General features: G+C 44.1%; 1 protein-coding gene across 2 annotated transcripts; it reads left to right on the top strand.

Annotated features, from left to right (window-relative positions):
• The first annotated feature begins 125 nt into the window (after window positions 1–125).
• Clca2 (chloride channel accessory 2) lies at window positions 126–27,376 on the top strand. 2 transcript variants are annotated; one of them, XM_039102133.2, is made up of 15 exons: window positions 126–241; window positions 511–628; window positions 1,440–1,577; window positions 4,259–4,409; window positions 7,611–7,719; window positions 8,977–9,136; window positions 11,519–11,746; window positions 13,356–13,586; window positions 14,676–14,853; window positions 15,617–15,723; window positions 18,576–18,800; window positions 20,627–20,897; window positions 22,953–23,123; window positions 25,166–25,396; window positions 25,902–27,376. In XM_039102133.2, exons 3-15 carry the CDS (start codon window positions 1,443–1,445, stop codon window positions 26,342–26,344), a joined length of 2,640 nt encoding a protein of 879 aa, XP_038958061.1. In that variant the 5' UTR covers window positions 126–241; window positions 511–628; window positions 1,440–1,442; the 3' UTR covers window positions 26,345–27,376. The 2 variants fall into 2 exon arrangements, with proteins under 2 accessions (XP_038958061.1, NP_001100920.1); NM_001107450.2 differs by lacking the exon at window positions 126–241 and having other exon boundaries at window positions 337–628; window positions 25,902–27,372.
• The last annotated feature ends 609 nt before the right edge of the window (window positions 27,377–27,985 follow it).

Here is a 27,985-nt window from a genome sequence, read left to right as displayed (position 1 = left end):
GGGAAGAGGTGCTGATGGAGGAGGTTGCCCAAGTCCCAGGAGGGGACATCACTGGTGGTCCTGTGTCAGGTAGCAGACTGACTGACTGATTTCACTGTTCTGATGGCCTTGCATCCAGGACTATATCTCTTAAGCTCCTTTTGCTTCACTTCCCTTTTCCCTTGAGAAGATATGAAGTCAGTAAAGGGTGGACGGCTTCTTGTCCAACTGTGATTCAGGAGGAAGCTTAGCCACAAAACAGGTGAGTACTATTGCCTTGGAGAACTTGTAGAGACAGGTTCCAGATAGATCCACCCCAGAGTTTTCAAAGAAGGCAACTCCTTCATCATGTATATTGTAAGACCTTCTGAGTTCCGAAAGAAGCCATTTGCTTCCACATTGATCAGCTGACTCGAGGTGCCCAGCAGGCTCCCCGTGAGTAACCCAGAGGCTTCACTACAAGATGATCCTCGGGGGTAACACAGGACCTGTTGGCAGGCTGAAACTCGTGACTCTTCTGTTTGCCCTAAGTCCAGAACTTGTGTTCCTGGGAGCTGGATTGAAGCTGAAAGAGAATGGTTATGATGGATTGCTTGTTGCGATCAATCCTCGGGTACCGGAGGACTTGAAGCTGATCAGAAACATTCAGGTGAGTGGCAGTTATGCAGTCAAAAGCCTATTCACTCAGACCTGTTGCCATCTTTAGGAAGCTAACCCCCACCGGGTTTGAAGTGGAGCAGAGATTGGCATTTCTTAAGGACAGCATTAACAGGACAATTGTGGACATGGCGGCTGCATCACATAGCTGCATGTAGCCTCCACCCAGAGCCTTCATCCATCTTTTTTATGAGTTACCATCCGTTGGCTTTGGGGTCCGGTTGCAGTTTTTCTTTGGCACTGTTCTCTGGGGAAAAGCCTAGAGAGGTAAAAGTGGACTGTGGGAAAGAAAGCCGTATATTTGAAGGACAGGGGAGCATCTGAAAATCATCCTGTGGCATCCCATCTCTAAACTGAGGGTCCTCAAGGGAGAACGTCTATGCAGGCTGCCACAGAGGAAAAGTCTCTCTGTTCTCCCATGCACTGTAGCAGGGTGAGGGAGGATCAGAAGCCGAGAGGCTATTTTGTGGTATTGCCTAAAGTGAAAATAGTGTTTTCAAAAGCACACAGGCCTGAACGTGCTCAGAGGTGTGACTTAAAGTGGTGTTCTGAAACTTAGGGAAATCGTGGGAGCAAGTCCTAACACGTAATCAGTGTGCTAAAATCTCTTTCAGGTAGCTGTTCAATGGCTTTTCCAACAATGTTTACTCCTGTGTTTTCACGGGTTCATTCAAAGTCCATTTACCTTGTTTTTCACTGTTGCTTACGTGGCATCAGAAAAACAAGGATTTTCCCCGTTCGATGGCTTCCCCTCTATTTATATCTGTTTTACATCTGACGGCTTCCCTTCTGCTTGGTTACAGGAGATGATCACCGAAGCTTCCTTTTACCTGTTCAATGCGACCAAGAGAAGGGTGTTTTTCAGAAGTGTACAGATTCTAATACCTGCCACTTGGACAGCGCATAATTACAGCAGGGTTAAACAGGAATCCTTTGACAAGGTAAGGACTTAAGACTCTACTAAAAGAGTCTAAGTCAACTTGAGGGCGAGAAACTTTCAAAGTATGGTCTGCCATTGGTACTGGCACGGCGACGTGCTACGCAGTATACTGACACATCATGTGAACGTTATCTCATAGACCTTCACACATTATTGTGTGCCAAGAGAAAGGGAAGAAAGAAAAGTAGAAACAGAACAAATAAGCGTGACTTATGCAGCCACACATTAAGTCTGGTGCCATTGCTGATTCTGCTTCTCTGGGGACGTGGGGGTGTCTCTATTCTGCAATGCAAAAGATCCTGGCTCAGTTTTTATCTAAGGAACAAGGGTCCATTTTACCCTGATGAGGGCGAGCAGGGACCCAAACGATCCGACTCTGGTGGTCTCCATTGTCACTGTGTCCTGAACAGACACATCCGTGCTCAGAGAGCCACCCGTGCATGGAAAGATGCAACTGTCCTCTCATGCCGGGGTATAACTCAGCAGGCTTTGCCCCTGACTAAGATGATTCAAAGGAGGAAGGAAAGAAGGGAGAGGGGGAAAGGTTGTGAGTGGGGGGAAGGTGGCTCCCTTCTCTTTTCTAACCAAAAAATAACTTAACCTTAAAGAACGCTAATAAAACCTCAGATGGTCTGTAAATGTGCGTTGGCATGCTAACACACCTTGAAAACGACTGTCAATTAGAGCCCACTGTATATATGAGAAGAGCTAGGAATGCACAGAGAAGAGCTTCAGCAATGGGGTGGGCGTGGTGTCTGCAACTACAGACCCATCAGGATGGCTAGGACACATGCTGTTTGCTTTATCTGTCACTTGGCATAAAAATTTGCTCAGATTATTTTTAATTCTTACCTTTCCCTTCAAGATTCTCTCAGAAATTGAAAGGCCTAGCAATGTAGAATGTAGGCCAAAGGCTTGAAGAGGTTGAGAGGTTTACAAAAGCATTTGATTTTTTCCACCAGACAGGAACATTTGACAGAGCTTGGCATGGAGATAAGTGGGGGATGGGAACAAACTGAGGAAACTCTAGTGCTCACTATGCTCCTCCTAAGCACCTTCAATTGGGGCATTTATACATCTACTATCTAACTCCTATGCTACCTCAAGAGAGCTGTTGTCATCACTTATAGGGGGCTGGAGAGATGGCTCAGAGGTTAAGAGCACTGATTACTCCTCCAGACGTCCTGAGTTCAATTCCCAGCAACCATATTGGCTCACAACCATCTGTAATGGGATCTGATGCCCTCTTCCAGTGTGTCTGAAGAGAGCGACAGTGTACGCACATAATAAAGTAAATAAAATCTCTTTGTTTAAAAAAATAATTCTTATGTGTAAGGGCTTTGTTCCCTGTAAATAACTAGTAGTTATTGACCCACAATTTGAATGTCTGTTTAATGTCAAAATCCATACTGTTGGCACCAAACTGTGTAGCCTCTATAAAGATTACATTAATGAACTTGCCCTTCAGAACCCTGAGAAGCCTGAGAGACAACCCAGGACAAACCCAGTTGTCAATGGCAGTACCCTGATCTTATGAGAGGTCTAAGTACAACATGTCCAATATAATCCTATATTTGCGTACCATTTCCATTAACCTCATAATGTTGATTAAGCAAACATTAGGTGAGTGAACCTCTGTAGAGAGAGATTGCTGGTTATGGCAGAAGCGAGGCCATGCAAGGCCTTTTGTACTCGCCACCTTGCTTGCAGTGTTCCTAGCTTCCAACAAATAAATGGTAATTATTTATGAAAGCAACTTGGGCTCATTAGAAAGACTCCTCAAATGTAGAAATACAAAGAATAGAAACGAAGTTATCTTCCCTCGGAAGACATGCATCACCTGTAATCTATATAGTTATACAAAGTTTACCCGCTCTTCTTGTCTATCTATTTTTAGTGTTTAGGGCAGGATTTTACTATGTAGCTATAGTGGTTCCAGAACTTTCTATTTAGGCCAGCCCAGCCTCTAAGTCTCAATCAGTTTCAGCTTCCTAAGTATGTATGTCACCACACCTGGCTCCCTCTCCCTTTCTTAACTGAGCCTTGTCTTTACTTTCTGAGGGCTGGTTTGTGACAGCTGCCACCCTCTCTAAAAACGACAGGAACAGTGCCACGTACAAAGTTTTGCTGCCTTGATGTCTATATGAATAATACTTACTCAAACTTTGAGCTTAAGATGCTGTTTTAACAGGAGCAATTGAACTGGTCAGGGCACAGAACCAAACCTAACTCTCTCTGCATGACTCTTACTAGTTATGGAAATGAAAGAAGGGGCTGAAAGGAAACACTGTCCTTCTGCTTGCACCAACAGAGTAGCATGCAGGCAGAGAATAGTTCTAGCTCTTTACTATGCAGTCCTGGATGGTGTGTAAATGCTACTGAACTTTCTTGATTTCACAGCTCTTTATTATGTCGTGATATCATAACTTTGCAGTATTTGTGTCTGAGGATATAGGAAGGGACTAAAGGAAGGGAAGGAGTTCCATGCAAGCTGGAGAAACTTTCAAAAGAAATCTTTCTGAGAGTGCCAAAGAATTTAGCTAGCATTTAGCCATCAGAATATCTGAACTCTAACTACGAGGCATTCGTTTAATTTTTTACATCTGCTTTTAAATCATGCATACTTACCTACAGTAAAATTACAGTTTAAATTTCCTTAAAAATGCATTTGTTTTCATTTAGGCAAATGTCTTAGTGACTGAGCAGAATGGGGTACCCGGGGAAGACCCTTATACCCTACAACACAGAGGGTGTGGACAAGAGGGGAAATACATCCATTTCACCCCCAACTTCCTACTCAACGATGAGTTAGCAGCAGGATATGGCTCTCGAGGTAAGTTCAGCTCATAGAAAGCATCCCCTCAATGGTATAATATTTTGTGCTTGGTGCAGAAGAGACCTCTAAAACCTGCAACCCGTCAAAGACTTTCCATTTTCGGGAAAGGAGGTCAGGTGTTCCCAGAGGGGGAGGGGCAGAATGAGCTGGGAAGACCGCAGACCAGATTAGGTATAGGGTAGTGCTCTGAGAATTCAGTGAAGACAATCGAGCCAAGTGTTGTCGGCTCAGGTCTCACAAAGGAGAGGTTAGCATTGACAGAAAGAAGAGAGGGCAGGGAGCGTGTGACAAATGCTGAGGCTGCAGGGAACCCACGGCTTTGAGAGAAGCATTTGAAACACTGTCAGGGCAGAGCTTGGGTGTGAAGGGAAATGCCTGCTTGTGTCCAGCAGTCAGGAGGTGTGCACCCAGCGGGTAGGTCGTGTGAGCAGCCTGGGATAGCCACACTATGAAGTCCCCACTGAAGACTTGCGCATATGGGAACAACAAATAGCACCATATAGCCTTCAGGAGATGTATCTGTGAGAGAATTCTAGATGCGTATGTGGGGGCATACATGGAAATACTACACGGACGTGCTCAGGAGGCTTGAATGGAGGAGGTAAAGGGAGAAGGACCAGAGCTGGAAAACAAGCAACGCAGACCACTCACACCCAGATGCTCTGCCGATCTCACTAAAAATATTTCCTTATGAGATCCTAGTGGCCCTAAGTGGTGAGAGTTCCAGAGTGTAGGAGTTCGGAGTGGCTGGCTGCAGAGTAGAGGGTAAGAGGTGTGTGCAGATGGCATCGAGAACAGGAAAGGCATTGGGAAACAGGGTGGACCATGGAAAAGGGAAGCCACAGGCTGGGTTAGGCAAGAAGATAGCAAGGAGTGGCTGACTGCATACAGAGTGCCTGGCTGTGGTCAGATACGGGCGCCGGGAAGTCAGGAGAAAGGTTATGATCACCAGCCTGCAGACGGGAGGACCATGTGTGAGATCTGAGGGGACATTAGTGAGGATGGGTCAGCCAGCTGACTCCGGTCTACAATTTTATTATTGGTTCAATTTTAAATAGGACCTTTCAATTTTTTTATCGTTTATGAAAGTTAAAACTGGTTGTGTTTTGTTATCCCTGCTTAGCAAGCAGAAGTAAAAGCAACCATAGGATGCTGTGTCCAGCATGGCCTTGGTAAGGACAGAGTGACATGGTTCCTGCCCCTGGGACAGGGCCAGCTCAAGTGTTGATGACAAGCATAAGGCTTGATTGTATAATAATGTGCATAGTTTATGTTCTTGCTTCAAGAAATGTCCTCCCTGTTAACGTTAATGACTCCATGATAATCGGACAGCACAAATCCAGGAACCAAAGGTGCGGCTAATGTCTCAGCAAAATGGTAAAAGCTAGGACCTTCAGGACAGCCCTTCAGGTTGTGGAAAAGAACTCTAAAATCATGGGTTCAAAAATATGTAACTTCTCAAAAAATAAAGACGAATTCTACGAGTGGCTTCATGAATGTAAAGTGGTTGCGCTGTGAGCCAAGTTGTCAGAAAGATACTGAGGGAGAGATGAGAGATATGGGGGGTCCCACAGGAGATCCCACCCAGCTAAGTATTTTTGTTTATGCTTACAAAGGCAGACAGACAGATTCCTGAATTCTGGGTCGGCCTGGGACAGAGCAAGGTTAGGAGTGTGGTAGAAATGGTAATTTCAAGGTGGGATCCCACCCTGTTAATTTATCTTCTGTGCTTAACAGGGGCTGGCAGATCTCTGAATTCTTTTGCAACCTTAGAAGAAAATGTGAGCTTGCCTTTTGCAGAGAATTAAGGGCTGGGGTCACGAGGCTGAATCACAGGATAATCAGAAGGAAACCTGAAGTAAATGACTGAATTGATATGTAAAATAAACCCATCTGATGAGCTGTCCAGAGAATTTATTTTTAGAAGAGCGGGAGAGAGCAGTTTGGAGAACTGTCTTGAGCAGAGAATATAACAAGGGAAACCTGTCTGGAGATCTCCAGGGGATATAAGAAGAGAGAGCTCTCTGGAGATCTCCAGAGGATATAACAAGAGAGCGCAGTCTGGAGAACCCCCCAACTCCGCCCCCGGGAAAGCAAAGCAGAGAGAGTCTGAAAAGCAGCAGGCCTGTCTTGAGCAGAACATAGGCCACCAGCTTGGACCCACAACTTGACTTGGAATCATTTATTTTCTTCACTCCCAGACACCCGTTCTCTCAGAACCTTTCTCTAAGCTGAGGCTGGTCCTTGGCAATAGGATATTTTATAAACCTTTTAAAAATTGGATTTTCCCCCTTTCCGGTGGTAACTATGAGGTGTGGTGCCCTCTGAATCTGCATACGATTTCATCATCAGTGCCTCTAGAGTCACCAGTCAGATAGCACATACTTTCTCTTAGTACTTTCGGCTGCGGCTGTTTCCTCCCAAGATGCAAACATTGCACAATGTGCCACAGCATAAGCCAGTACAGCAAGCTGTCGCTGAGTTACAGAATCTAATTCAGAAAAAAAGGAACAAGTGCTTTGTTTGGGGAAGGGCGTTTACCTGGAAACCGTCCACGGAGAATAACTAACTTCTGAGCTGAACTTGGAAGGAAATGTACCATTAGAGAGGACAAGATAAATGTGTGAAGGATTTGATGGGAAGAGTGAGAGTTCTCAAGAAGAAAAAGAAGGGTTAGAAAACAGGATAAAAGAGATGGGAGCAACGAAGCTGAGAGGGGTCCTGTGACCTCTGACCCTTCCCTCTTCCCTGGTTCCTAGATTTCAGTCATTGCTGTAGACTGGGAAACGGTCTGCAAGAGAGCAAGTACTCTTAGGATAAATTTAGGAAAGCTTTAGTTGATTGAAAGAATATATTTCTTCACTCTACACTAAGTCCTGAAACTACTGGGCTGCGTGCATGAAGCTAAGTAAGAACTTGTTAGCCAGCTTCAGAGAGGGAGAGAGCGTGGTACTCCCTGCCACTGCCGTCAAGTGGATGACGTCTAAGTGACTAATGTCTAGTGGTCTATCCTCCCTGGAAGCAAACATTTTCACACTCCAGTTCTCTGATGGTAGGGGACGAGGTAGGAGGGAAGTGACCCAAGCTTCAACTCTTTGGAAGCAGAGTGTGGCGGAGTGATACTATGTCTTCACCGATCAGCAAGGCCAGTTGCTGAGATTTTAGGCACTCAGAAAACCGAAACCCTCTCTTCTCCAGGCCGAGTGTTTGTCCACGAGTGGGCCCATCTCCGCTGGGGTGTGTTTGATGAATATAACAGTGACAAGCCGTTCTACGTGAATGGACGGAATGAGATTCAAGTCACCAGGTCAGTGGTTTCTCTCCTACCTAAAAATCACTACTGATTGAGTATATGGAATATTTCAAAAACTAGAAGAAAGTAGTTGAGTGGGTTTTTTTTTTCTTTTTCAGTAAGTAGCTGGAAATAGTGACACATGGTTATAAAATTATAGTTCAAGTTTTAGAGAGACAGAGGCAGGAAGATTGTCACAAATTCAAGGTCAACTTTGTCCACACTGTGAGTTCCAGGCCAGCCAAGGCTACATAGTAAGAGCTTGTCTCAAAAAATGTAAAAAACAAAATGATAGACGAGAAGGGAAGTAGTTTTTTGTCTTGATTTAGTTATTGAATGACAATACAATAAGCTAATTTTGACGGGCACGTATTAACAAGGAGTAAATCCTTTCACTGTCATTTTAATTTTATTGAATTTTAAAATGGACGGATGTTCATGTGTCCCAAATACGAACAGTGAAACATTATGTCCTTTGTCCTCTTACTTACCACTGCCTTCCTTCTGCTTCCTCTTATCACCTTTGAAAAACCATCTTCATTCATTTCCTATTTACCCTGTCTCTTCAAGGAAATTCAAATAAGCATGAATGTGTATTTTTCTCATCCTTTCAAAGAATAATATCATATTGTTCCACTGTGTGACTATGACATAACTTACTCCATCAGTCCCCTCTTGCAAGACATGGAGACTAACAGCCACCTTGTGGAGCTGTCAGTATCTCTGCAGTCCATGGCCTCACACACATGTTATGCTATGCTATAGCTATGCACAGACATCCACACATTAAGGAGCCTAGGAGGATTCAGGATCACAGGCCGTTCAGCTAGTAGATAAAGACCATCAGTTCCGCTTTCATATAGCACCGTTTCCCACTCACGTAGTAATGTTGGAAATATTTTAACGAAGACAGAATCTTCCCAAAGATCACCATGATGAGTTCACTCTCCCTGATGGCCAATGGGACAGTGACTCAGGATGTTGCTGGCCTGGTTCTGTTTTGGTCTTTCTTCCCTCAGAGTCTAAGTTTCCTTCTGCCTCATCTCCCTCTGGTGCTAAAGATTTTGGCAGTACAAGATGCTTGTTCAAATTCAAGGCTTTAAAATCAAAGGGAGAGACGGCATTTCTAAATTAATGTATTTCCTGAAGAAAACACTTAAAATATTTACAACCACTGAGCTATAATACTTGAAATGAACTATTAGAAAAGATAATCAAGGAAAAAACGTATTTCCAAAGAGACCCAGTTCCTAGTTTCTCATCCACTTTCAGGTGTTCATCTGACATCACGGGTGTTTTTGTTTGTGAAAAGGGCCTTTGCCCCCACGAAGACTGCATCATTAGCAAGCTTTTTAGGGAAGGATGCACATTCCTCTACAACAGCACCCAGAGTGCAACTGGATCAATAATGTTCATGCAGAGTTTACCTTCTGTAAGTACATCCTTGGGACGACAAACTCCCGTAAGCTGCCTCTTCTGTCTCAGATGCACAGATATGTCTACATGTGTAGAAGGTGGGACTATTAATTGCTGGAAGTCTGCTCCAGCTGGGGAATGGGCTGGCATGTGGCACAGCTTTGGAGGAAGGCAGAAGACTGACGCTCCCTGTCCTTACAATCTTACTGCTTGTTTCTGGCAAAACAACTAAAACCATCTCTTAAAACTTTCTCCCTAACAATTATTTGAATCAAATCAGGAATTCTATAAAGTCATTAACTCATCTAAACAGCACTAATTCGGGGAAGTTTATCTTTAGGTTGATCTTCAGGAAATCTGCCCAACAGGGGGAGCCAATGGCCAGGAATCATTAGACTGTAATGGTGATAGGAAAGGCATGTTGTTAATAAGCAACCCTGGGACGAAATCTCTAGAGGTCCTGCAATTCAAAGCTTTCCATTGCAGCCCAGCAAAGTGGTGCACCATCTCCAGAAAACGTATTTGCCTTAAGTCTTTCCTACATGGCTCCTGACAATAAGAGTCATTAGAGCCTGAGGACTACAGGTCGTTTAGTCTTTATCTTACATGTTTTTAAAAAACTGTTTCCTCCAAATGATAACAAACTTGGATTGTCTGGAAAAACAAAAGTTCGCCTTCCAGGGACAGTGCTCGCTCAATAAGATGACTTTTGAGGCCACAGAATGAGCTGCTGTGTGTTGGTCTTCCTTCTCTGTCACCTCGCGGGAAGAGCTCTGAGGTTTTTGAGAAGGAAGGGGCGAATGACTGCACTCCTCTCACTTGAGGTTCTCTTTCCTTTCTTTTGAAAAAAGTCTTGAACTTCAAAAGACAGGCGAGCTCGCCCAGGGAGTGACCCGACCCTCAGCTTTGAACCTAAGTCTTGTCAACTAATATTTCATAACTCAGAATATGAGTCTGGACATCCATTTAAACACGGATATTTAAACGAATATTCAGTTACAGGATCTTTCTCTGGCCAGTCTGTTTTCTCTAAAAATATGTCACACTTAAGAGCCAGGCTGTTGCCAGAACCTTGAACTAAGACAGAACATGGAACCAGAAAGGAGAGGGTTGACCAGTTGACCAGCCTGCATGGCTTCATTCACCTACTGAACTTCATGAAGACCTGAAAGTCATTGTCTGTGGACCTTGTCCCTGTGCTGGGCGTGTGGTGGGCACATTTCTTTGTGGAACATTCTCCTTGTCCCATGACTTATCTTTGCTGCTTCCTTTGGAAGGCTCTCCCTTCTCCCTCCCTCCCTCCCTCCCTCCCTCCCTCCCTCCCTCCCTCCCTCCTTCCCTCACTCCCTTCATTTTGCTAACCTGTCTCTTCAGTCTGCTTTTAGTCAATGGTGGTCATCATTTGCAAGGTGAACAGGATTGTCAATATGTCTTTCCCTTATCCATTGTTTTTAATTTGTAACTTTCTGTGCCTGGTTCTAATCCAGTTCTAGGTACTTGACCCACGTTGCTTGTGATTAGATACAATTCTTTTTCAATCCTTTGAAAAACATACTCAGACACATATAGTCACTAAATATTTTAAAGTCACCTTGCTGCACTCATGAAATGTAGAAAAAAAAATCACTAAACACAGAAGCACTGGTTTGCTCCGGACTCCACCTCACTGAGAAGCTAAGCAAGTGGTACCCAGTTTCAGCTTCAGCTTCTGTGATGTAGGGATTCAGGGATTCTGTGATTCAGGGATGGGGATGGAGAACCTGTAAGTTTCTTTCAAAGTCTAAGCTCCCGTGTCTCTATGAGTAGAACTACCTCTTCTTCACAGGACCAGAGCCACGGAGAGTAGACAGTATTGCAAGCTGTACCTTTAAGGGCGGTGGTGGTGCTGGCACAGGTTGATTATTAGATGAATTGCAGCTGGATTTCCAAGTGAGAAAGTTGTTTCAGGAAGTAGATTTAAGTAGTTTTGCCCTCATTCTGCCCTCACAAAGATCAATATTTGAATGTTTGAACTACATCAATATATGTTGACTAATTCTTAAAACAAGACACGGTGTTAGCTTAATGGGATTCCAAAGAATGGGCTGTCCAGAATAACATCTCTTAGGGTGTTTCTTTAGCACAGTTTCATGGAAGGGACAGGGGAGTTGTTCTCTTTAAGACTAAGGTTATGTACATGGCCTTTTCTGTTTTCTTAGTGCAAACATGGTTTTATGAGAGATGGCTTTTATGACCACAGGGTGCTACTATTTCAAGCAAAAAGTATCCAGGGTTATCCGCAAACTTGCCCTCACTTTGAGAAAGGGAAGCATGTGACCCCTTTGACCTTCTTTTACCTGCTGCCCGGCATGAAGGAGAAGTACGTTTGGTCTGCAAAAGCTGTCTTGTTCCTTTCCAGGTGGTTGAATTCTGTAACGAAGGCACCCACAATCGAGAAGCCCCAAATCTCCAGAACCGAGTGTGCAGCCTCAGAAGCACTTGGGATGTGATCACTGGCTCCTCAGACCTGAACCACAGCCTCCCGGTGCTGGGGGTTGAGCTTCCAGCCCCTCCCTCGTTCTCCCTCTTGCAGGCTGGTGACCGAGTGGTCTGCTTAGTGATTGATGTGTCCAGGAAGATGGCAGAGGTAAATGCTGTCTCCAAATGATTGAAAACCTTGCCCCCTTATTGGGTTTTAACTCTTTTTATTCACCGTATGATGGGGTGGCAGGAGTGGGGAGCACAAAGGGTTTTAAAGAGCCCAAGACATCTTATTTTCTTGAGAAGTAGGTAGGACAAACTCAGAAGAAGGCCCAGAGATTGAGATAGTAAAATAAATTAAATCCACACTTGATCCCTAACCCCATTAGCATCCCCAGGTTGATGCTAATTGTAACTTTTATCCCCCTTCCCCATGATAGAGACAAAAGCTATTGTGTCCCTACTCACTCCCTGCACTCTGTGAGGAAGGGAACCAAAGCTATGGAGAAATAATATTTTCTGTGCCCACACCAGTTAGGTATCCAACTCCAGAGAAATGGGGAGATAGAATGGGAACACACACACACACACACACACACACACACACACACACACGCACACACATATACACACAAGCACACACATACACACAAACACAAACATAAACACATATATACACACATATACATACACACACAAACACAAACACACACACATATACACACATACATACACAAGCACACACACCCTAACCCTAACCCTAACCCTATATATATATATATATATATATATATATATACACATAACACAAACACACACACACACACACACACACACACACACACACTGGCGCACGTGAATAAAAATATGGCATTTTCAGGAAAATGAATACAACTGGATATCACTACATTAAAAGAATTAAGCCAAAAAAAATTGTAAAACGTGAAGGCAGAATTCAAGGTCTATGTTTCATCTACTCTACTAATTTCTTCCCAGTTTGTAAGAGAAATAATATTTGGAGGGAGTCAATAAATTAAAACTCTGTCTAGTTTGAGGTGTCCACAAGACAATAAATTGGTGATCTGTCCTGAGAAGTGCGAGAGGCAGGGAGTCGGGGTAACAAGGGGGACAGAGGTCACAGTCCTCTATGAGCAGCCGGTCACTGAGACACTGCACACTGCAGACTGCCTCCTTCCCTCCCTTCAGGGCCATCAAAAGAGCGCCTGGTGGATTAGTTGGTAGCATTATTACAGTGCTTGATGGAGTGCCTGCCACATATATGTTGCAGGTAATCCTTAGAGCAACCATAAAAATCCAATAAACATATTATTATGCTCAATCCATAGACAAAGTGTCCAGCCTCCAATGGCCACCATGGCAGAGGACAGACACAGTTGCTGGCAACTGCCACACCTCTATTCCCAGATTTCTTCATAGCATCTCCTCTCACTGGGACTGACTTTTCAAAAAGTCAGTTGCATACCTATCTTCAATCCACAAGACGGGTTGTTAATTCTGAGTTGGAGCGAAGGGTGTGGATAATCATGAATAGCTTGCTGCTCACCACTCTTTCTTCTGCACACCCAACACACATTCCTCAGCACGTAATTAATTCATTGAAAAATATTCTAGGACGACATCACTATTTACAACTCAAAGAACTGTGCTGTGTCTATTAAAAAAATTAACAGATATTTTTGCAAGTTGAGTTACTTCGTTGTCATTGGCCTCAAGTGTCATTTCCTCTTTGTTTTTCTTTTCTTTTGGGGACCTAGGGAGACAGACTCCTCCGGCTACAACAAGCAGCCGAACTGTTCTTGATGCAGGTCGTTGAAGCTCATACTTTTGTGGGCATTGTCACTTTTGACAGCAAAGGAGAAATCCGAGCCCCGTTGCAACAAATTAACAGCGACGATGACCGGAAGTTGCTGGTTTCGTACCTGCCGACCACTGTGTCCACTGAAGCAGAGACCAACATCTGTGCAGGGGTTAAGAAAGGCTTTGAGGTAGAGAGCGTCCTGTGCTCCAGTTGCCTTTAGTTTCTTATCTTTCATTTCAAACGTCAGGGTTTTGGGACTGAAGGGGTGGGTTTCTCGCTTTAGTTTGTTCGAGAAAAGGAGCGTGGGCTTACGGAGGGGTCATAGCACCCATCTGTGGGAGAGCTGTGGTGGGTGGTTAAGGTTGGAGTCCATTTCTTTTTCCCATTGCACTCCCTGGCCTGACAAAGTAACTTACGTCATAATTAATTAGTAACTCCTCATTGACAGAAAGAGTGGCTAAGGGACTTAAGTATCTTCGAGAGTCTTTCCAAACTGTCCTTATTTAGTGACCCCAGCTATGCCAGTTGTTTCAAGGCCTACGGACAAACTAGATTTCAAAGATAAGGATCAAGAGGGTCCTAGAAGACAAATAAGTCAAACACTCACACGTATCTGTGGACCCACATACATGGGTGCAAACACCCAACTGAGACCAGATGTGTGCTTCAGGAATGACAGAGCTGATCTAAACCAGCATCTGAGGTGCACATGTCCCCACCACCTGACAGACAGCAAGATGTCCGCCTGGACTGTTGCCACCCACAGACAACAGTTGCTCAACCCCCCACTGGCATCGACTGATTGGAAGACAGGGGTGTGTTGATGCATCTCAGTGGTTAGAGCACGCTTAGCGCACGAGCTTGAGACTTTTAAGTTCAATCTCAGGCACGGAAGCTAACAACAGCAAACAAACAACAAAATAAAATGACAGCCGTGATGCCTGGGTTTCACGTCTTGTGGTTCTGATGTCATTGATCTGGTGTGTGGCCTGGCAATGACATTTCTAAACAGTACCATCTAATTCTGAGTTGTAGCTAAGGTTGAGAACCACTGCTCTAAGCCCTCTTACCAGTCACTGGCTAGATCTCAGAGACACAGCTCTACGAGGCAAAGTCCATATGACTGTGCCCTGATAGAGTGCTGTGAGAAGCAACTCGGAGGTGGTCATGGAGCCCAGGGGACCTTGGAGAGGTAGAGCCACTGTCTATGAGAAGGATTGGTCATGCAGTCTGTGTTACATTTCCTTCCAAGCAACTGATGGCTCTCTGTGTCCAGGTGGTTGAGAAGCAGAATGGACGAGCGGATGGCTCTGTCATGATATTAGTGACCAGCGGAGCAGATGAACACATCACCAACTGCCTGCTCACCGCAATGAGCAGTGGGTCCACCATTCATTCCATGGCCCTGGGCTCCTCTGCAGCCAGAAGACTGGGGGAATTATCACATGTTACAGGTAAACCCCCCTAAGCAGGTGTCTTTTAGAGCATGCTCTTAAGCTATGAAACCCAGGTTACAGGTCTTAAGTGGAAAAAAAAGATTTCTTTTAAAACACACAAATCATTACAAACCTTAGTCAAATTTCCTCCCAATATTTGAATGTCTTCTCTAGAGGTGAAATTTTGTATGTCTGATGAAAACTTTTATTCTTGTGATTTGCTCAACCAGTGTGAGAATGTGTGACTTTGAAGCTGAAATCCTATTGACTAGCCGTGACACATTCTGGAGTGGTCGCACGAGCAGCATTGTAAGATACATGGCTGCCTTTTTTCTAGATGAGGCAAAGGATAATTTCATCTTCCATTCCATAAAAACTAATGCAACAGGTTGACCATTGAGGGTTAAGATTTGCTGGGTTACTTTTTTTTAAACAGTGCTCTTGGATTATAAATACAAACACATAGCTATGCAACTACTAGCAATTAATCTAAATTATTTAGGAATTCTTTTGGATCTCAGACTACCCAGTAAGGGTTTACTGAGTTCTTCTGCAGTGGGCAGAGTACCAGAGCCTGAGAAAACAGCCATGGATCGGCAGTCAAAATCACCTCCTTAAGGCCGCATGCCTCATGGTTACATCAGATGTCATTCAAAGTGAGCCAAGCACCTCCCGCTAACGCCCAGTAACACTTTCTTGTAGACACAGTTTGTCAGAGAAGATTTACTGTTTACTTTTATGTATCTGTCTTAATAGTTGACATTCAAATTACGTATTTCAGGAGGTTTGGAGTTCTTCATTCCAGATCCATTTACCTCTAGCCGAATGACTGAAGCCTTCAGTGGAATCTCTTCTGGGGCAGGAGACATTTTCCAGCAAAGCTTACAGGTCAGAATGTCAGTCTTCTATAGATGGATGGAGAGTGGACCAAACGGACTGCACTGTCTGCATGGTTTTTACTGTTTGATTAGGAAACTCTCTGTGTGGAGAGAAGAGCTGCTAAGGAACTTCTTGGTATCCCCAGAACCAAGTGTTAGCTATTTTACCTCATGTCTGAGTGGGTTCATTTCCAGGAGTTATTTTCTGTAAGGACTTCAGCTTTCAAGGTCCATGAAAATAAAGCTAGTGGTGGGATAGGATAGAGTAGGGTGGGATAGGGTAGGGTGGGATGGGTGGGGCGGGGACGAGGTCCAAAACAAAAATAAGATACTGTGTTTTCATTTCTCAGTTCCGTTAACTCTTCCTCAACCACACTGTCTCACTCTGGCTGCTTCACCACTTTGTTTTGTTTTGTTTTAAGGTTTATTTATTTATTTAATGAATGAGTGCTGTATCTGCATGTACACTGCAAGCCAGAAGAGGGCACCAGGTCACATTACAGATGGTTGTGAGCCACCCTGTGGTTGCTGAGAATTGAACTCAGGACCTCTGGGAGAGCAGCCAATGCTCTTAACCACTAAGCCATCTCTCTAGCCTGTGCTTCACTGTTTTAATACAGAATATTAATTATCTCATGAAGTTTCAGAAATGTCTAGATCTCTACCCCCCCTCTTGCTGTTTGTGGATGAGTGCATGGCCCAGGCTAGCCCAGGATAGTCCTGATCCTCCTGGTTCTACTTTCTAACTAAAGGAATCACAGGCATAAATAAGCCACCAGCCTCAGTTTTAGATCGCCTCTTTAATTAACAGGACTTATTTGATTTGGGGCACACAAGCTTCCTCTTATCAAGCTACCATTTTTTTTTCATTCCATTTGGATATAATTGAACAATGTTTCTAGAAGAATTTCACCTGCAATTTCCTCACAGATGGCGAGTAAAACAGCCAAGTGACACTTGATGTAAACAATGAACCCAGAGATTTACTGTCAGAAAATATTTAACATGCAAATACATATGCACAGTCAAGGTGGTGACAGTCACCTAACTAGAAGTCAAATGAATGCACCAAGACATGTTGTTATCAGGTGTTCAAAGGTCAAAGATAAAGTAAAGCTTTATAAAACACTAACTTCGTAGACAGATGGTGTCTAGGCAGAAACTATGTAGGCCTAGAAAGATAGTCAAGGTGCTACAGAAAAATTCTGCCCAATAGAATAGTAGTATTCTATTCAGCAAAACTGAGACCAGGCTGGCTTTAACTCTTAATCTTCCTGCTTCAGCCTCCCAGATACTGATATTGCAAAGACGGACCACTGTGCTCAGTTAGCCAATTGAATTTTGACAAAAATGTTGAGAACATGCTCTGAAGAAAGAGTAATTTTTCTCAATCAATGTTGCTAGGAAGATTGAATATTCCCAGGCAGAAGAAAGAAAGTGTCCCATTCGACGGTGTCAAAACCCAAGTCAACAGGGATTAAGTCTTCCTCGTAAAACCTGACATTGAAACTACCAGAAATAATATGGTAGAAATATCTCGGTGCTTTAGCATGAACAAGAGTTTTTGCAGGGACACAGAGACAGGGGATCTAATCCTCAAAGCATGGAAATTGAAGGCTAAGATGACTAATTAGATTGCATTAAACTAGACCAATACTTAGCAAGGAATCCATCAGTCCAGCACACACAGAGTCTGTGGAAGGAGGCAGTATTTGAAAACGGTGCTCTGACAAGCAGCAGATACCCAAAATAAATGAGGAACTGCAATAACCGCAAGGTGAAAACACCCCAGCTCTCAAAACTGACCAGTAATCTAGTTGTAGCGGCACCCTCTTCTAATCCTAGCTGTGGAGGTAAAACATGAGGATCACTGTGATTTCAAGGCCAGCCTGGTCTACAGAGCAAAATTTAGGACAGTCAGGGCTGCACAGAGAAACCCTGTCTCAATAAAAGAAAAACCACCCAAACAACAACAAAAATACAACAGGACAGAAAACCCAAGAATGGACATTTTAAAAACGGAGACATACAGCCAACTTATGTATGAAAAGATGCTTAAAATCGCTAATCACTAGAGAGATAAAGATTGAGGCCACACTGAGACAGTGAGTTGCTTCCAGAAGAATGGCTGATACAAAACAGGTGAAAGAGGAATGTTGGCGTGTGTCTGCACTGTCCGTGAGAGTGCCGGTGCAGCCACTAAGGAGAACACCATTAAGCTCCCTCGGAAAACAAAAGATGCAACTGCCATATACATCTTAAAATTCCTTTTTAAATTTCTTATTAAAGCTTGGAAAAAGCCTCTGGATATTGTTATACAGATTAAACCCATTTAAATATTAACAAGCAAAATCTAAGAGCTCATCGTCATCGTGATTGGTCACAGGAAGCCCATGCTCATGTTCGTAATAATATGCGAGCAGATAAATTAATGCCGAGGTGTAATGGAGGTCTTGGCAGTATAGTGCAATGGTGAGTGTTTGCCTAGTGTGCACAAGCTCTTGGCTCAATCCCCAGCATCATAGGAAATAGTCAACAGAAGAATAGTGAAGCCAGACACGGCGGCACATGGCTATATGTAATTCCTGTATTTTTTAGGCTGGAGGATAAAGAATTGAAGGCTAGCCTGAGCTACCTGAGACATTATCAACAAACAAAAAATAATAATGTATTGAACTTGAATTAGCTGTAAGAAGATAGGTCTTAACTGGTTGTGCGATGCACACTGTTTTGCTTTGAGTTAAATATCTGATACAGATCTGAATCAAATGCCTTTTACTTTTTCCTATTCATAATTTTTTGAGGTTATAAAAGAAGAAAATGTTATGTATTTACCAGAAACTTTTCACATTTCTTTGACAGCTTGAAAGCACGTGCGAGACTGTGCAACCCCAGCACCAACTGGCAAATACTGTGACTGTGGATAGGGCTGTGGGCAATGACACGTTTTTCCTAGTCATGTGGCAGACCGGTGGTCCCTCTGAGATTGTATTATTGGACCCTAGTGGAAGAAAATACAACACTGGTGACTTTATCATCAATCTGCCCTTTCGGACAGCCAGCCTTAAGATTCCAGGAACTGCTAAGGTCAGTGTGGCAACCTGCTTGTAACTAAGTAACTGCTCAGCCGGGTGTGTATAGCTTGTAAACCGAGTCCCTGGCTTAGATGTGTTACATGAAGGAAATGTGCTGACTCATCAAAACTTCATAAACCCATCTTTGTGGCTGTTAAAACGTTAAGAAGAGCAGTTGAAATGTGTCTGTGTCTGCAGCATTAAGTTCTAGATAAAACCTTGTTGCACTCACAGTGTTTTTTTTTCTCTATAGCACTAGGAGTTTTGTTTGTTTTTGTTTTTTCTGGAAACCTGTATCTATCTTTCTTTACGGGAGATATTCATATAGATGTAGTTTCCTATATGTTTGGGAGCGGCTCAGTATAGACTTTATAGTAAGGGGCTGGACCCTGAGGATAAAGCAAGGCCCTAGAGGCTCAGAACTGACACAGGAACCCCTCAGGTCCGACGGCCTTATCAAGCACTCCCCTTATCTGCCTACTCCCATTTTTTAAGTCAGGGTCTTGCCATGTTGCCCAGGTTGGTCTCAAACTCCCAGACTCAAGCGATCCTCCCACTTCACCTTCCCAAGTCGCCAAGCACTGGGAACATACAGGTCCGCCACCTGGCCCAGATTGGTTCACTGGATTCTGAACTAGCGACCTCCTATCTATCCCTCCGCCCCTTCAGCCAATCTTCCTGAAGCCTGCATCCTGCCCCGAACTCTTTGGCATTTTCAAAAGGAAATGCCAACAGTTATGGTTGCTACTGGACCGTTTATGTCTGGCTTCTGTCCCACCTCGGACCTTTCCCTCATTCTCTGTTCCTACTGAACTCTCCTAAAAATCCATTGTGTGCTTCTCACATAAAGGCTTGGGATTCTGCTCTGTTTTGCTCTCTTGCCTGACTCCTTCATCTGGGTTAGAAACACCAAAAAGAACTTTCTGGATCTGGAGGTCCTTGCCATGGCTAGAGATGACATCAGTTCAAAGCCAGACAGTGAGAGGTGACTTGGTGCTCAACTCAGACCTCCTCCCCCCTGCTTCTATAAGGATGCTTCCCCACCCACCCACCCACTCACTCTCACCTCTCCACCCTGGCATTCCCCTACTCTGGGGCATGGAGCCTTCACAGGACCAAGGGCCTCTCCTCCCATTGATGCCCGACAAGACCATCTTCTGTTACATGGGCAGCTGGAGCTATGGGTCTCTCTTTAGTTTATGGTTTAGTCCCTGGGAGCTCTGGGGGGTCTTATTGGTTGATATTGTTGTTCTTCCTATGGGGTTGCAAATCCCTTCAGCTTCTTCAGTCCTTTCTCTAACTCCTCCATTGGGAACCCCATGTTCAGTCCAATGATTAGCTATGAGCATCCAACTCTGTATTTGTCAGACTCTAGCAGAGCCTCTCAGGAGACAGCTTATCAGGCTCCTGCCAGCAAGCACTTCTTGGCATCTGCCGTAATGTCTGGGTTTGGTGTCTGTATACGGGATGGATCCCCAGTGACCCCAAAAGTTCCACCAGAGAACTCCTAAACCTGATAAACAACTTCAGCAAAGTGGCTGGATATGAAATTAACTCAAAAAAATCAGTAGCCTTCCTCTACTCAAAGGATAAACAGGCTGAGAAAGAAATTAGGGAAATGACACCCCTCACAATAGTCCCAAGTAATATAAAGTATCTTGGTGTGACTCTAACCAAGCAAGTGAAAGATCTGTATGACAAGAACTTCAAGTCCCTGAAGACATCACTTACCTAAGGATACCTTTCCTGACATCTTGTATTTAAAACAAATGCAGCATCAGTGAGGTGTTGGGTTCTTGTTCTTCTTCACGCTTGACAAAACAACGCCTTATTTTGCAGCATGGGCACTGGACTTACACGCTGAACAATACCCACCATTCTCCTCAAGCTCTGAAAGTGACTGTGGCCTCCCGTGCCTCCAGTCTGGCCGTGTCCCCAGCCACCGTGGACGCCTTTGTGGAAAGGGACAGCACCTATTTTCCTCAGCCGGTGATAATTTATGCAAACGTGAGGAAGGGTCTGTACCCCATACTCAATGCCACTGTGATGGCAACGGTTGAGCCTGAGGCTGGAGACCCTGTTGTGCTGCAACTTTTGGATGAAGGAGCAGGTAAAGAGGGGTAGCGTGGTGCTGCACTATGATGAGGTTGTGGAGGTGTTAAAAGTCCCACGGAAACTCCTGAGTCTAACTGTTTTCCTAGTCAGTCTTATCAGATCCCTGGGAGTGTGTCTGCAGCTACTCAAATGAACCTTGATCAAAGACTGGTCCTCTTCTGCAGGGAACTTGCCCAGGTTCCACACACGTTTCCACTGAGCATGCATCTTTGGGAGGGTTGCACACAAAGTGATAAGGGAGGAAGGGGACGTCTACCCATTTCATAGACATAAAACCGAGGCTCAGAGGCACCCAGCGTCAAAGCTCTCCCAGTAAGGTTCCCTGACTCCCTTGACAAGGCTCTGTCCCATTTCCTTCTGCATCAGTGATTAGAAAAGGGGACTGCAGAGGTTGTAGGGGATGGACAAATCTCCCTTGGCAATTTCCCAACAGACATAGACCATCTAAAGGCCACTAAATGCCAAGTCTTGGTTTTCTTGTCATTGACAAAAAAACAAAACAAAACAAAAAAACAAAAAATAAAAAAAAACCCAAAAAAACCAAAAAGCAAAAAAACCACAATAACAATAACAATCTAAGTCTTCATGGGTTACAGACCGCCAGTTTTCTCATGCTGCAGAGCCTCTCGGTGAGGCGGGGAAAGCTGGTTTCAGGGCACTTTAATAACACAGTGTCTCCATTTGGAGCTCGAGGTGCAATGTGAGAACTGGCATGATCTTGAGGATATGACAGACTGCTTGCCCAGTGTGATAAACTGCCTTAAAAGCACTATTGTTCTGGGCTCTAGACCTCTCTGCTCCAAGCCATAGACTTGGCTTGGAATCTTGCTGCCCTCTGAGAATCATGACAGGAAGGAAGCCAGCACTGAACAGGCTCTCAGAATGCATCCTATAGCAAGGCAAGGTGGGCAAGAATCAAAGTCTGCTGAGTGAAGCTTAAGAAACTACTTCCTGTCTAACTGGAAGCCAAGCTTGACCTCCCATGAGGAAATCAACTCGCTCCACACTGTTTTACAAACTCCCAAAGCTGTCTGACACTTCATGTAGGGCTCTCAACGTAAGACTTCTCTTGAAATTCAATGGAAATTTATATATGCACACTTGAATTCATATTTTGGAGACATGTTCTATTTCAAAAGCATGTGGTCATATGACAATAAATAATCTTAAGAATGGGCTTTGTTCTTATAGAAATTGTTACCAGCTCTTTAGTTGAAAGTAGATTGGCTCATAAGAATGGAAGCTTCCAAGGTGACTTTTAAGTGCTATCGCTGACGTAGGCAGAGGCCAGCCACCTTAGATGAGGTTGAGCATTCAAGGTGATAGCATCATAGATGATTCAGCTTTAGAAAACAACTTTTCAGAAATTGAGCAATCCCAGGAAGAAATTTTGATTCCAGCATATTTTAAACCCCCTGTGATAATATCAAAAGTAGCTACAATAACACACACCATCTAGAGATAATGTTGCATGGGTGGTGGCATCGATGTCCCCCACAGGCCCACAGAGAGACAATCCACAGGAGACAAGAAGGTCGGTTGGCTCAAATTTCAAAGTCTGACACAAGGGTGTTTATTCACATGTTTAAGCACAGTGCAATTTGATAAAAACTTTTCTGGTGATAATTAACTCAAACCCACAGGCCCAGCAGAGCATTTGTAAATCCCTTAGAGGAACAAAGTAAAGATCAAATGTGACTACATTAAAACTCTTTGTAAAGTAATGTGCTATTTCCATAATAAAAGGTTCTGTAAACTGACTGAGGAAAACACTTATGATGAAGGCTTGAGGGAGGATCTGTTGTGGTCTCCAGCCCCTCAGAAAGCACAAGTGTCACCAGGCTAGAGAGCGCTGCCGCTCCCAGCCATCTGGGTCCCTGGAAGGAACACCACATGTGTTTAGCCCCACAGGCTCCCCTTGGGCTTCTCTGTGAGCACAAAGAGCTCCGTGTGCTGTACCTTAAGAGGAACAAATGTTTCAATAGCTCATTAAAATAGTAGCAACCAATGGAAATGACGTATTAACACTCAATTTTTTGTCTCTTCACAGGCGCCGATGTTATAAAAAATGATGGAATTTACTCCAGGTATTTTTTCTCCTTTGCTGTAAGTGGTAGATATAGCTTGACAGTGCATGTCCGTCACTCTCCCAGCACAAGCACCCTAGCCCACTCTGTCCCAGGAAACCATGCTATGTATGTACCAGGTTACGTAACCAACGGTAAGAACCATTTGCAGTGCTAATGTGCTTAATATTATTTCGTATATGTGCGTGTGTGGGTGTGGGTGTATGCAATAGGCAGACAGACGGAGATGGACGGGGGATGAGGGAGGGGGAGATAAAGGAAGGAGGGAGAGAGAAAGAGGAGAAGGAGAGACAAAGAAGCAGAGGCAGGAGTGAGGGGGGGTGGAGAGAAGTGAGAGACAGGAATTTCCAAGCCACACTCAGGTCTCTGGCTACTTGCTCAGTGGTAGTGCACTTGCCTGGCCTATACTAAGATTCTATCCTGGGTAACGCCCACACCCCGCCTAACCCCGCCCCCAAAAAGACCCCGCCTCCAATAGACCCCGCCCACATTCCCCACAATTATACTTCAGTCACTATTAATTGTCTGTTTCTTCGATTCTTTTTTTATTGGATTTTTTATTTACAATTCAAATGTTATTCCCTTTCCTGGTTTCCTGTCTATAAATCCCCTATCCCATTCCCTCTTCCCCCTTCTTCTATGAGGGTGTTCCCCGTCCCCAATCACCCCCTTTCTGCCTTGCCGCCCTGACATTTCCCTACACTGTGGGGTCCAGCCTTGGCAGGACCAAGGGTTTCTCCTCCCACTGGTGCCCAACAAGGCCATCCTCTGCTACATATAAGCTGGAGCCATGGGTCATTCTTTGGATGGGGGTTTAGTCCCTGGGAGCTCTGGTTAGTTGGTATTGTTCTTATGAGGTTGCAAACCCCTTCAGCTCCTTCAGCTCCTTCAAACTTTTCTTAACTCCTTCAATGGGGACCCTCAATTCTCAGTTCAGTGGTTTGCTGCCAGCACTCACCTCTGTATTTGCCAGGCTCTGGCACAGCCTCTCAAGAGACAGCTGTATCAGGCTCCTGTCAGCATGCACTTCTTGGCATCAGCAATAGTGACTGGGTTTGGTGGCTTTATATGGGCTGGATCCCCAGGGGGGTCACAATTAGACTCCAGCCACTAGGTATTTCCTAGGTTTGGTCCTCTCGGTATTTTAGTAATTTCTGTTATTCTAATTCTATTTTAAAGGAATCATAAACCTTATAACCTGATTTTTGGTCTGGCTCCTTGTCCTCTTCTATCAAAGCTATCAATTAGGACCTATTTTAGGAACTACTTTTAAAATCTTTGTTTGTGGACCTCAGAGGACAACTTGTCAAAACGGCTTCTCTTTCCACCCCACGGGTATAGGAGCTGCCTTAACCAACCTTCCTTCCCTTCACAGTCTCACATCCAATCCTATTCCCAGCTTGTGCCTGCAAATTATGCATTCAGCTATCCTTTCTTACCCCCCTGAGGTCACCACTGATGGCTGCCACCATCTTCCCTCTTCTTAAATGGCTGCCTGCTCCATTCTGATCCATTTTCTAAGGACCTGTCAGAAAGCAAAATGATAAACCCTGTCACTTCCTACAGCACTAGGACTAAAATCCACACTGATCCCTGAGGTCAGTTATTACCTGCCCTTCTGTCACCTAGAGATCTTTGCTTTCCGTTTCGAATGCTGGAGATTAAACCACAGGGCATGGTGCATTCTGGGCGAATGCCCTACTTCTGAGCTGTAGATTCAGCCACCCACTTTTTAGCTTAGTCCCTCCAACGTGCCACTTTTCTGAGCCTAGGTCTTCATGCAAGTTGCTATCTTTTCTCAGAATATCTTCATGTCTTACCTGGCCACCTCGGCCCAACGGAAACTTAAATGTTACTTCCTCGGTACCCCCCGAAATGGTATGATCTTGCAGAGTGCACCCCTCTTAATTATTCTAGATATTTATTACTTTCTAAATATCTATTTACTGCTATGGATGCCACTTATATAAATCCAATATAAATCTCACGAGGGAGGATGTTTGATCTGATTCATAGCCCAGCAATATGTCCCCAACCATAATGTACGGAGGGAATAAATGGGTGAATGAACGCATTATTGACTAAGTAAACTCGGTTGTTCTAACTCTGTCTCAGCAATCTGTCAAGACTGCTGGAAATTTTTAACTTGTTATTTGTTTTTTTCTTCGCACTCCAGATAATATTCAAATGAATGCTCCCAAAAGAACAGGCCGCAGACCTGTGAAGGAGCGGTGGGACTTCAGTCGAGTAAGCTCTGGAGGCTCCTTCTCAGTGCTGGGAGTCCCAGACGGCCCCCACCCTGACGTGTTCCCACCATGCAGAATTACGGACCTGGCAGCCATGAACGTAGAAGAGGATGTGACCCTCTCTTGGACGGCACCTGGGGAAGACTTCGATCAGGGGCAAAGTAGGCTGGAGGATCTGTTTCATAAGACCTTTCCACAGGCAGTATTTCTGTGTGTGTGTGTGTGTGTGTGTGTGTGTGTGTGTGTGTGTGTGTGTGTGTGTTTGTATATGTGTGTGTCTGTGTGTTTGTGTGTGCGTGTGTGTTTGTATGTGTGTGTGTTTGTATGTATGTGTGTGTTTGTATGTATGTGTGTGTGGTCATTTTTTATTGTTTTTCCATATGAACTTTACAAAAACTTTACTAGTTAAAGCAAAAGCTGGAGACAGCTCAAATAACACAACATGACATTTATACAATCACATTGCATCCTGTTTTCAAAACCTGTCAAGGTCTCCTAGCTCATCTTTCAGCACGAGTCTTTACATCGAGACTTGGTATTCAGTGCTTTTTACACATATATTCCTGGATAGTTTGACTTTTTGTGGCAATTTTCATTACTAATTGTCAACAAACTAAAAACTTACACAAAGTGACCATGCTTTCTGGTATGTGTTTTTAATTTCAGCCACAAGCTATGAAATAAGAATGAGCAAAAGTCTACAGCGTATTCGGGATGACTTTGACAATGCCATCTTGGTGAACTCGTCGGGGCTAATTCCTCAGCATGCTGGCACCAGGGAGACATTTACATTCTCACCCAAGCTTGTCACCCATGAACTTGAACATGAACCTGATGAAGAAGCACAAGAAACCTACATAGTGTATGTGGCCCTGAGAGCCATGGATAGAAGCTCCCTCCGGTCAGCTGTGTCAAACATTGTCCTGGTATCAATGTCTCTCCCCCCAAACTCTGCTCCTGTAGTGAGCAGAGATGACAGGATACTGAAAGGAGTTTTAACAATAGTAGGTTTGATAACGATTCTTTGCCTTCTTCTGGTTGTATCACACTGTACTTTAAACAGGAAAAAGAGAGCATCAAGGAAAGAGAATGAAACAAAATTTCTATGAGTAGACGTAATACCTTCCTTCTTAGATATGATGACCATAGCCTTTACAGCCACAAAAATGCCAACAAAATCAAATTAGCCTTAACATTGGGACTTTTACATAGCAGATAGTTGCCTTCTCCCGCCTTCCTCCCCCCCAAAAAGCCTAACTTTTAATACTCGTTTTAGGGAAAGGGTTTGAAAACAGTGTAAGGTTCCAATGGAAAAATAATAAAATATATTGCTCAAGGTAATGGCTTGAAAGGCAAGGACAAAATCAAATGGGAGTCAGGAAAAGCTTGTTTTATTGAAGTTGAGGTCAGGGGAAGTTCTGTGTACGGAAAAGGATGTTGGGCCTGAGTCAGACAGTGTAACTACCGGTATGAAGCGAAAGTATTACAGTGATGAATTTCTCTCTCTGCTTATCTGTGCAGAGCAGGGTGAGTGTTTATAACTGACAACCAAGCTTCTTTATAGACAAGGCCCCGCTACAGGGTTCTTTATACCTTCTCCTTTGGTTAAACACACTGTGATGACCCACAAGCCACCACTAATGCTCAGGCAGGTCTTTTCTCACCGTGAGAGGAGACCTTAGAATGCAGTTGTTATCCCTGCTCCTTGGATTCTGATCTACAACAGAGGTCACCTTAGTTTATTGTTTGTCAGATTTCAGTGCCACTGAAGTAGCTTCCTAAGTTATTGCCTTGGAAGTAACTGAGTAAAAATGGTCACCACTCCCATGAGGCTTTAAGTAAAGGGTAAAAGACATCATTGTGAAATAATTTTAATATATACACCATGTAGTTTTATTCTATTGCAAAGAAGAAGTCATGGATGGAAAGGTGTTTAGAAGCAACTAGCAAATTCTGTCCTGGTTAAATAACAATCTGCAATCCTTGCTTCATCGAGGACAGAGAGAAGACAGCAGAGATAATGTGGAAATAAAAACCATCTAATGTTACGTCCTCCTCTTAAAAATTGTTGTTGAATATTAATATGTCATTTCTAAATTCAAGAACTTAAAATTTTATTGAATAAATATGTCACAGATGAAGGCTTGGTTTTATACCCAGAAGCAGTTGAGAATGATTTTGTCATGTTTGGGGAACATGTTGTCTGGGAAATGTGGAATCTGGAAGAAAAAAAAGGGACAGAGTGAGAGATTCAGCAGAGTAAGAAAAAGCGCCAGGGATTCTCTCTGCCTCAGCTGCCTCCTCGGAATCCCTGGAGCTGTGCGTGTCTGCAATTGGCACCTAAGTTTCCCGGTCTCTAGGTCTCCATAGGCTGGGAGCTTATATCCCAGCATGGAGCTGACTCCTTCTGCCTGTGTTGCCAATAACCCTATAGCCAGGACTTTGCTTCTCTGTGGCTTCAGATTGGGCTGGTGAAATACAGAGATGGAACTGAATGTGAGGGGTTCAAGTTCTTGATGATTTTTCTTACAGACGGAATGGCAGAGAAGGGGTGGAATCCAAGGCTCTGTGCTGGAGCAGAGCCGAGTCAAGGTGGAGTTAGGCTATCAGCCATCCATTCCCTCTGCTATTTAAGAAGGCATGAAGGCTGCCAGGGAATGCTTAACTCTTCCACCATCCAATGGCAGGAGAGATGCGTGCTTGAATCCCAACATCCAAGAGACCGGCAGGAGGATAGAGATTGAGACCAG

The sequence above is a fragment of the Rattus norvegicus genome, chromosome 2 (assembly GCF_036323735.1).
Source record: "Rattus norvegicus strain BN/NHsdMcwi chromosome 2, GRCr8, whole genome shotgun sequence".
Taxonomy (NCBI): domain Eukaryota; kingdom Metazoa; phylum Chordata; class Mammalia; order Rodentia; family Muridae; genus Rattus; species Rattus norvegicus.
This window is presented reverse-complemented; position numbering and strand designations above follow the sequence as displayed.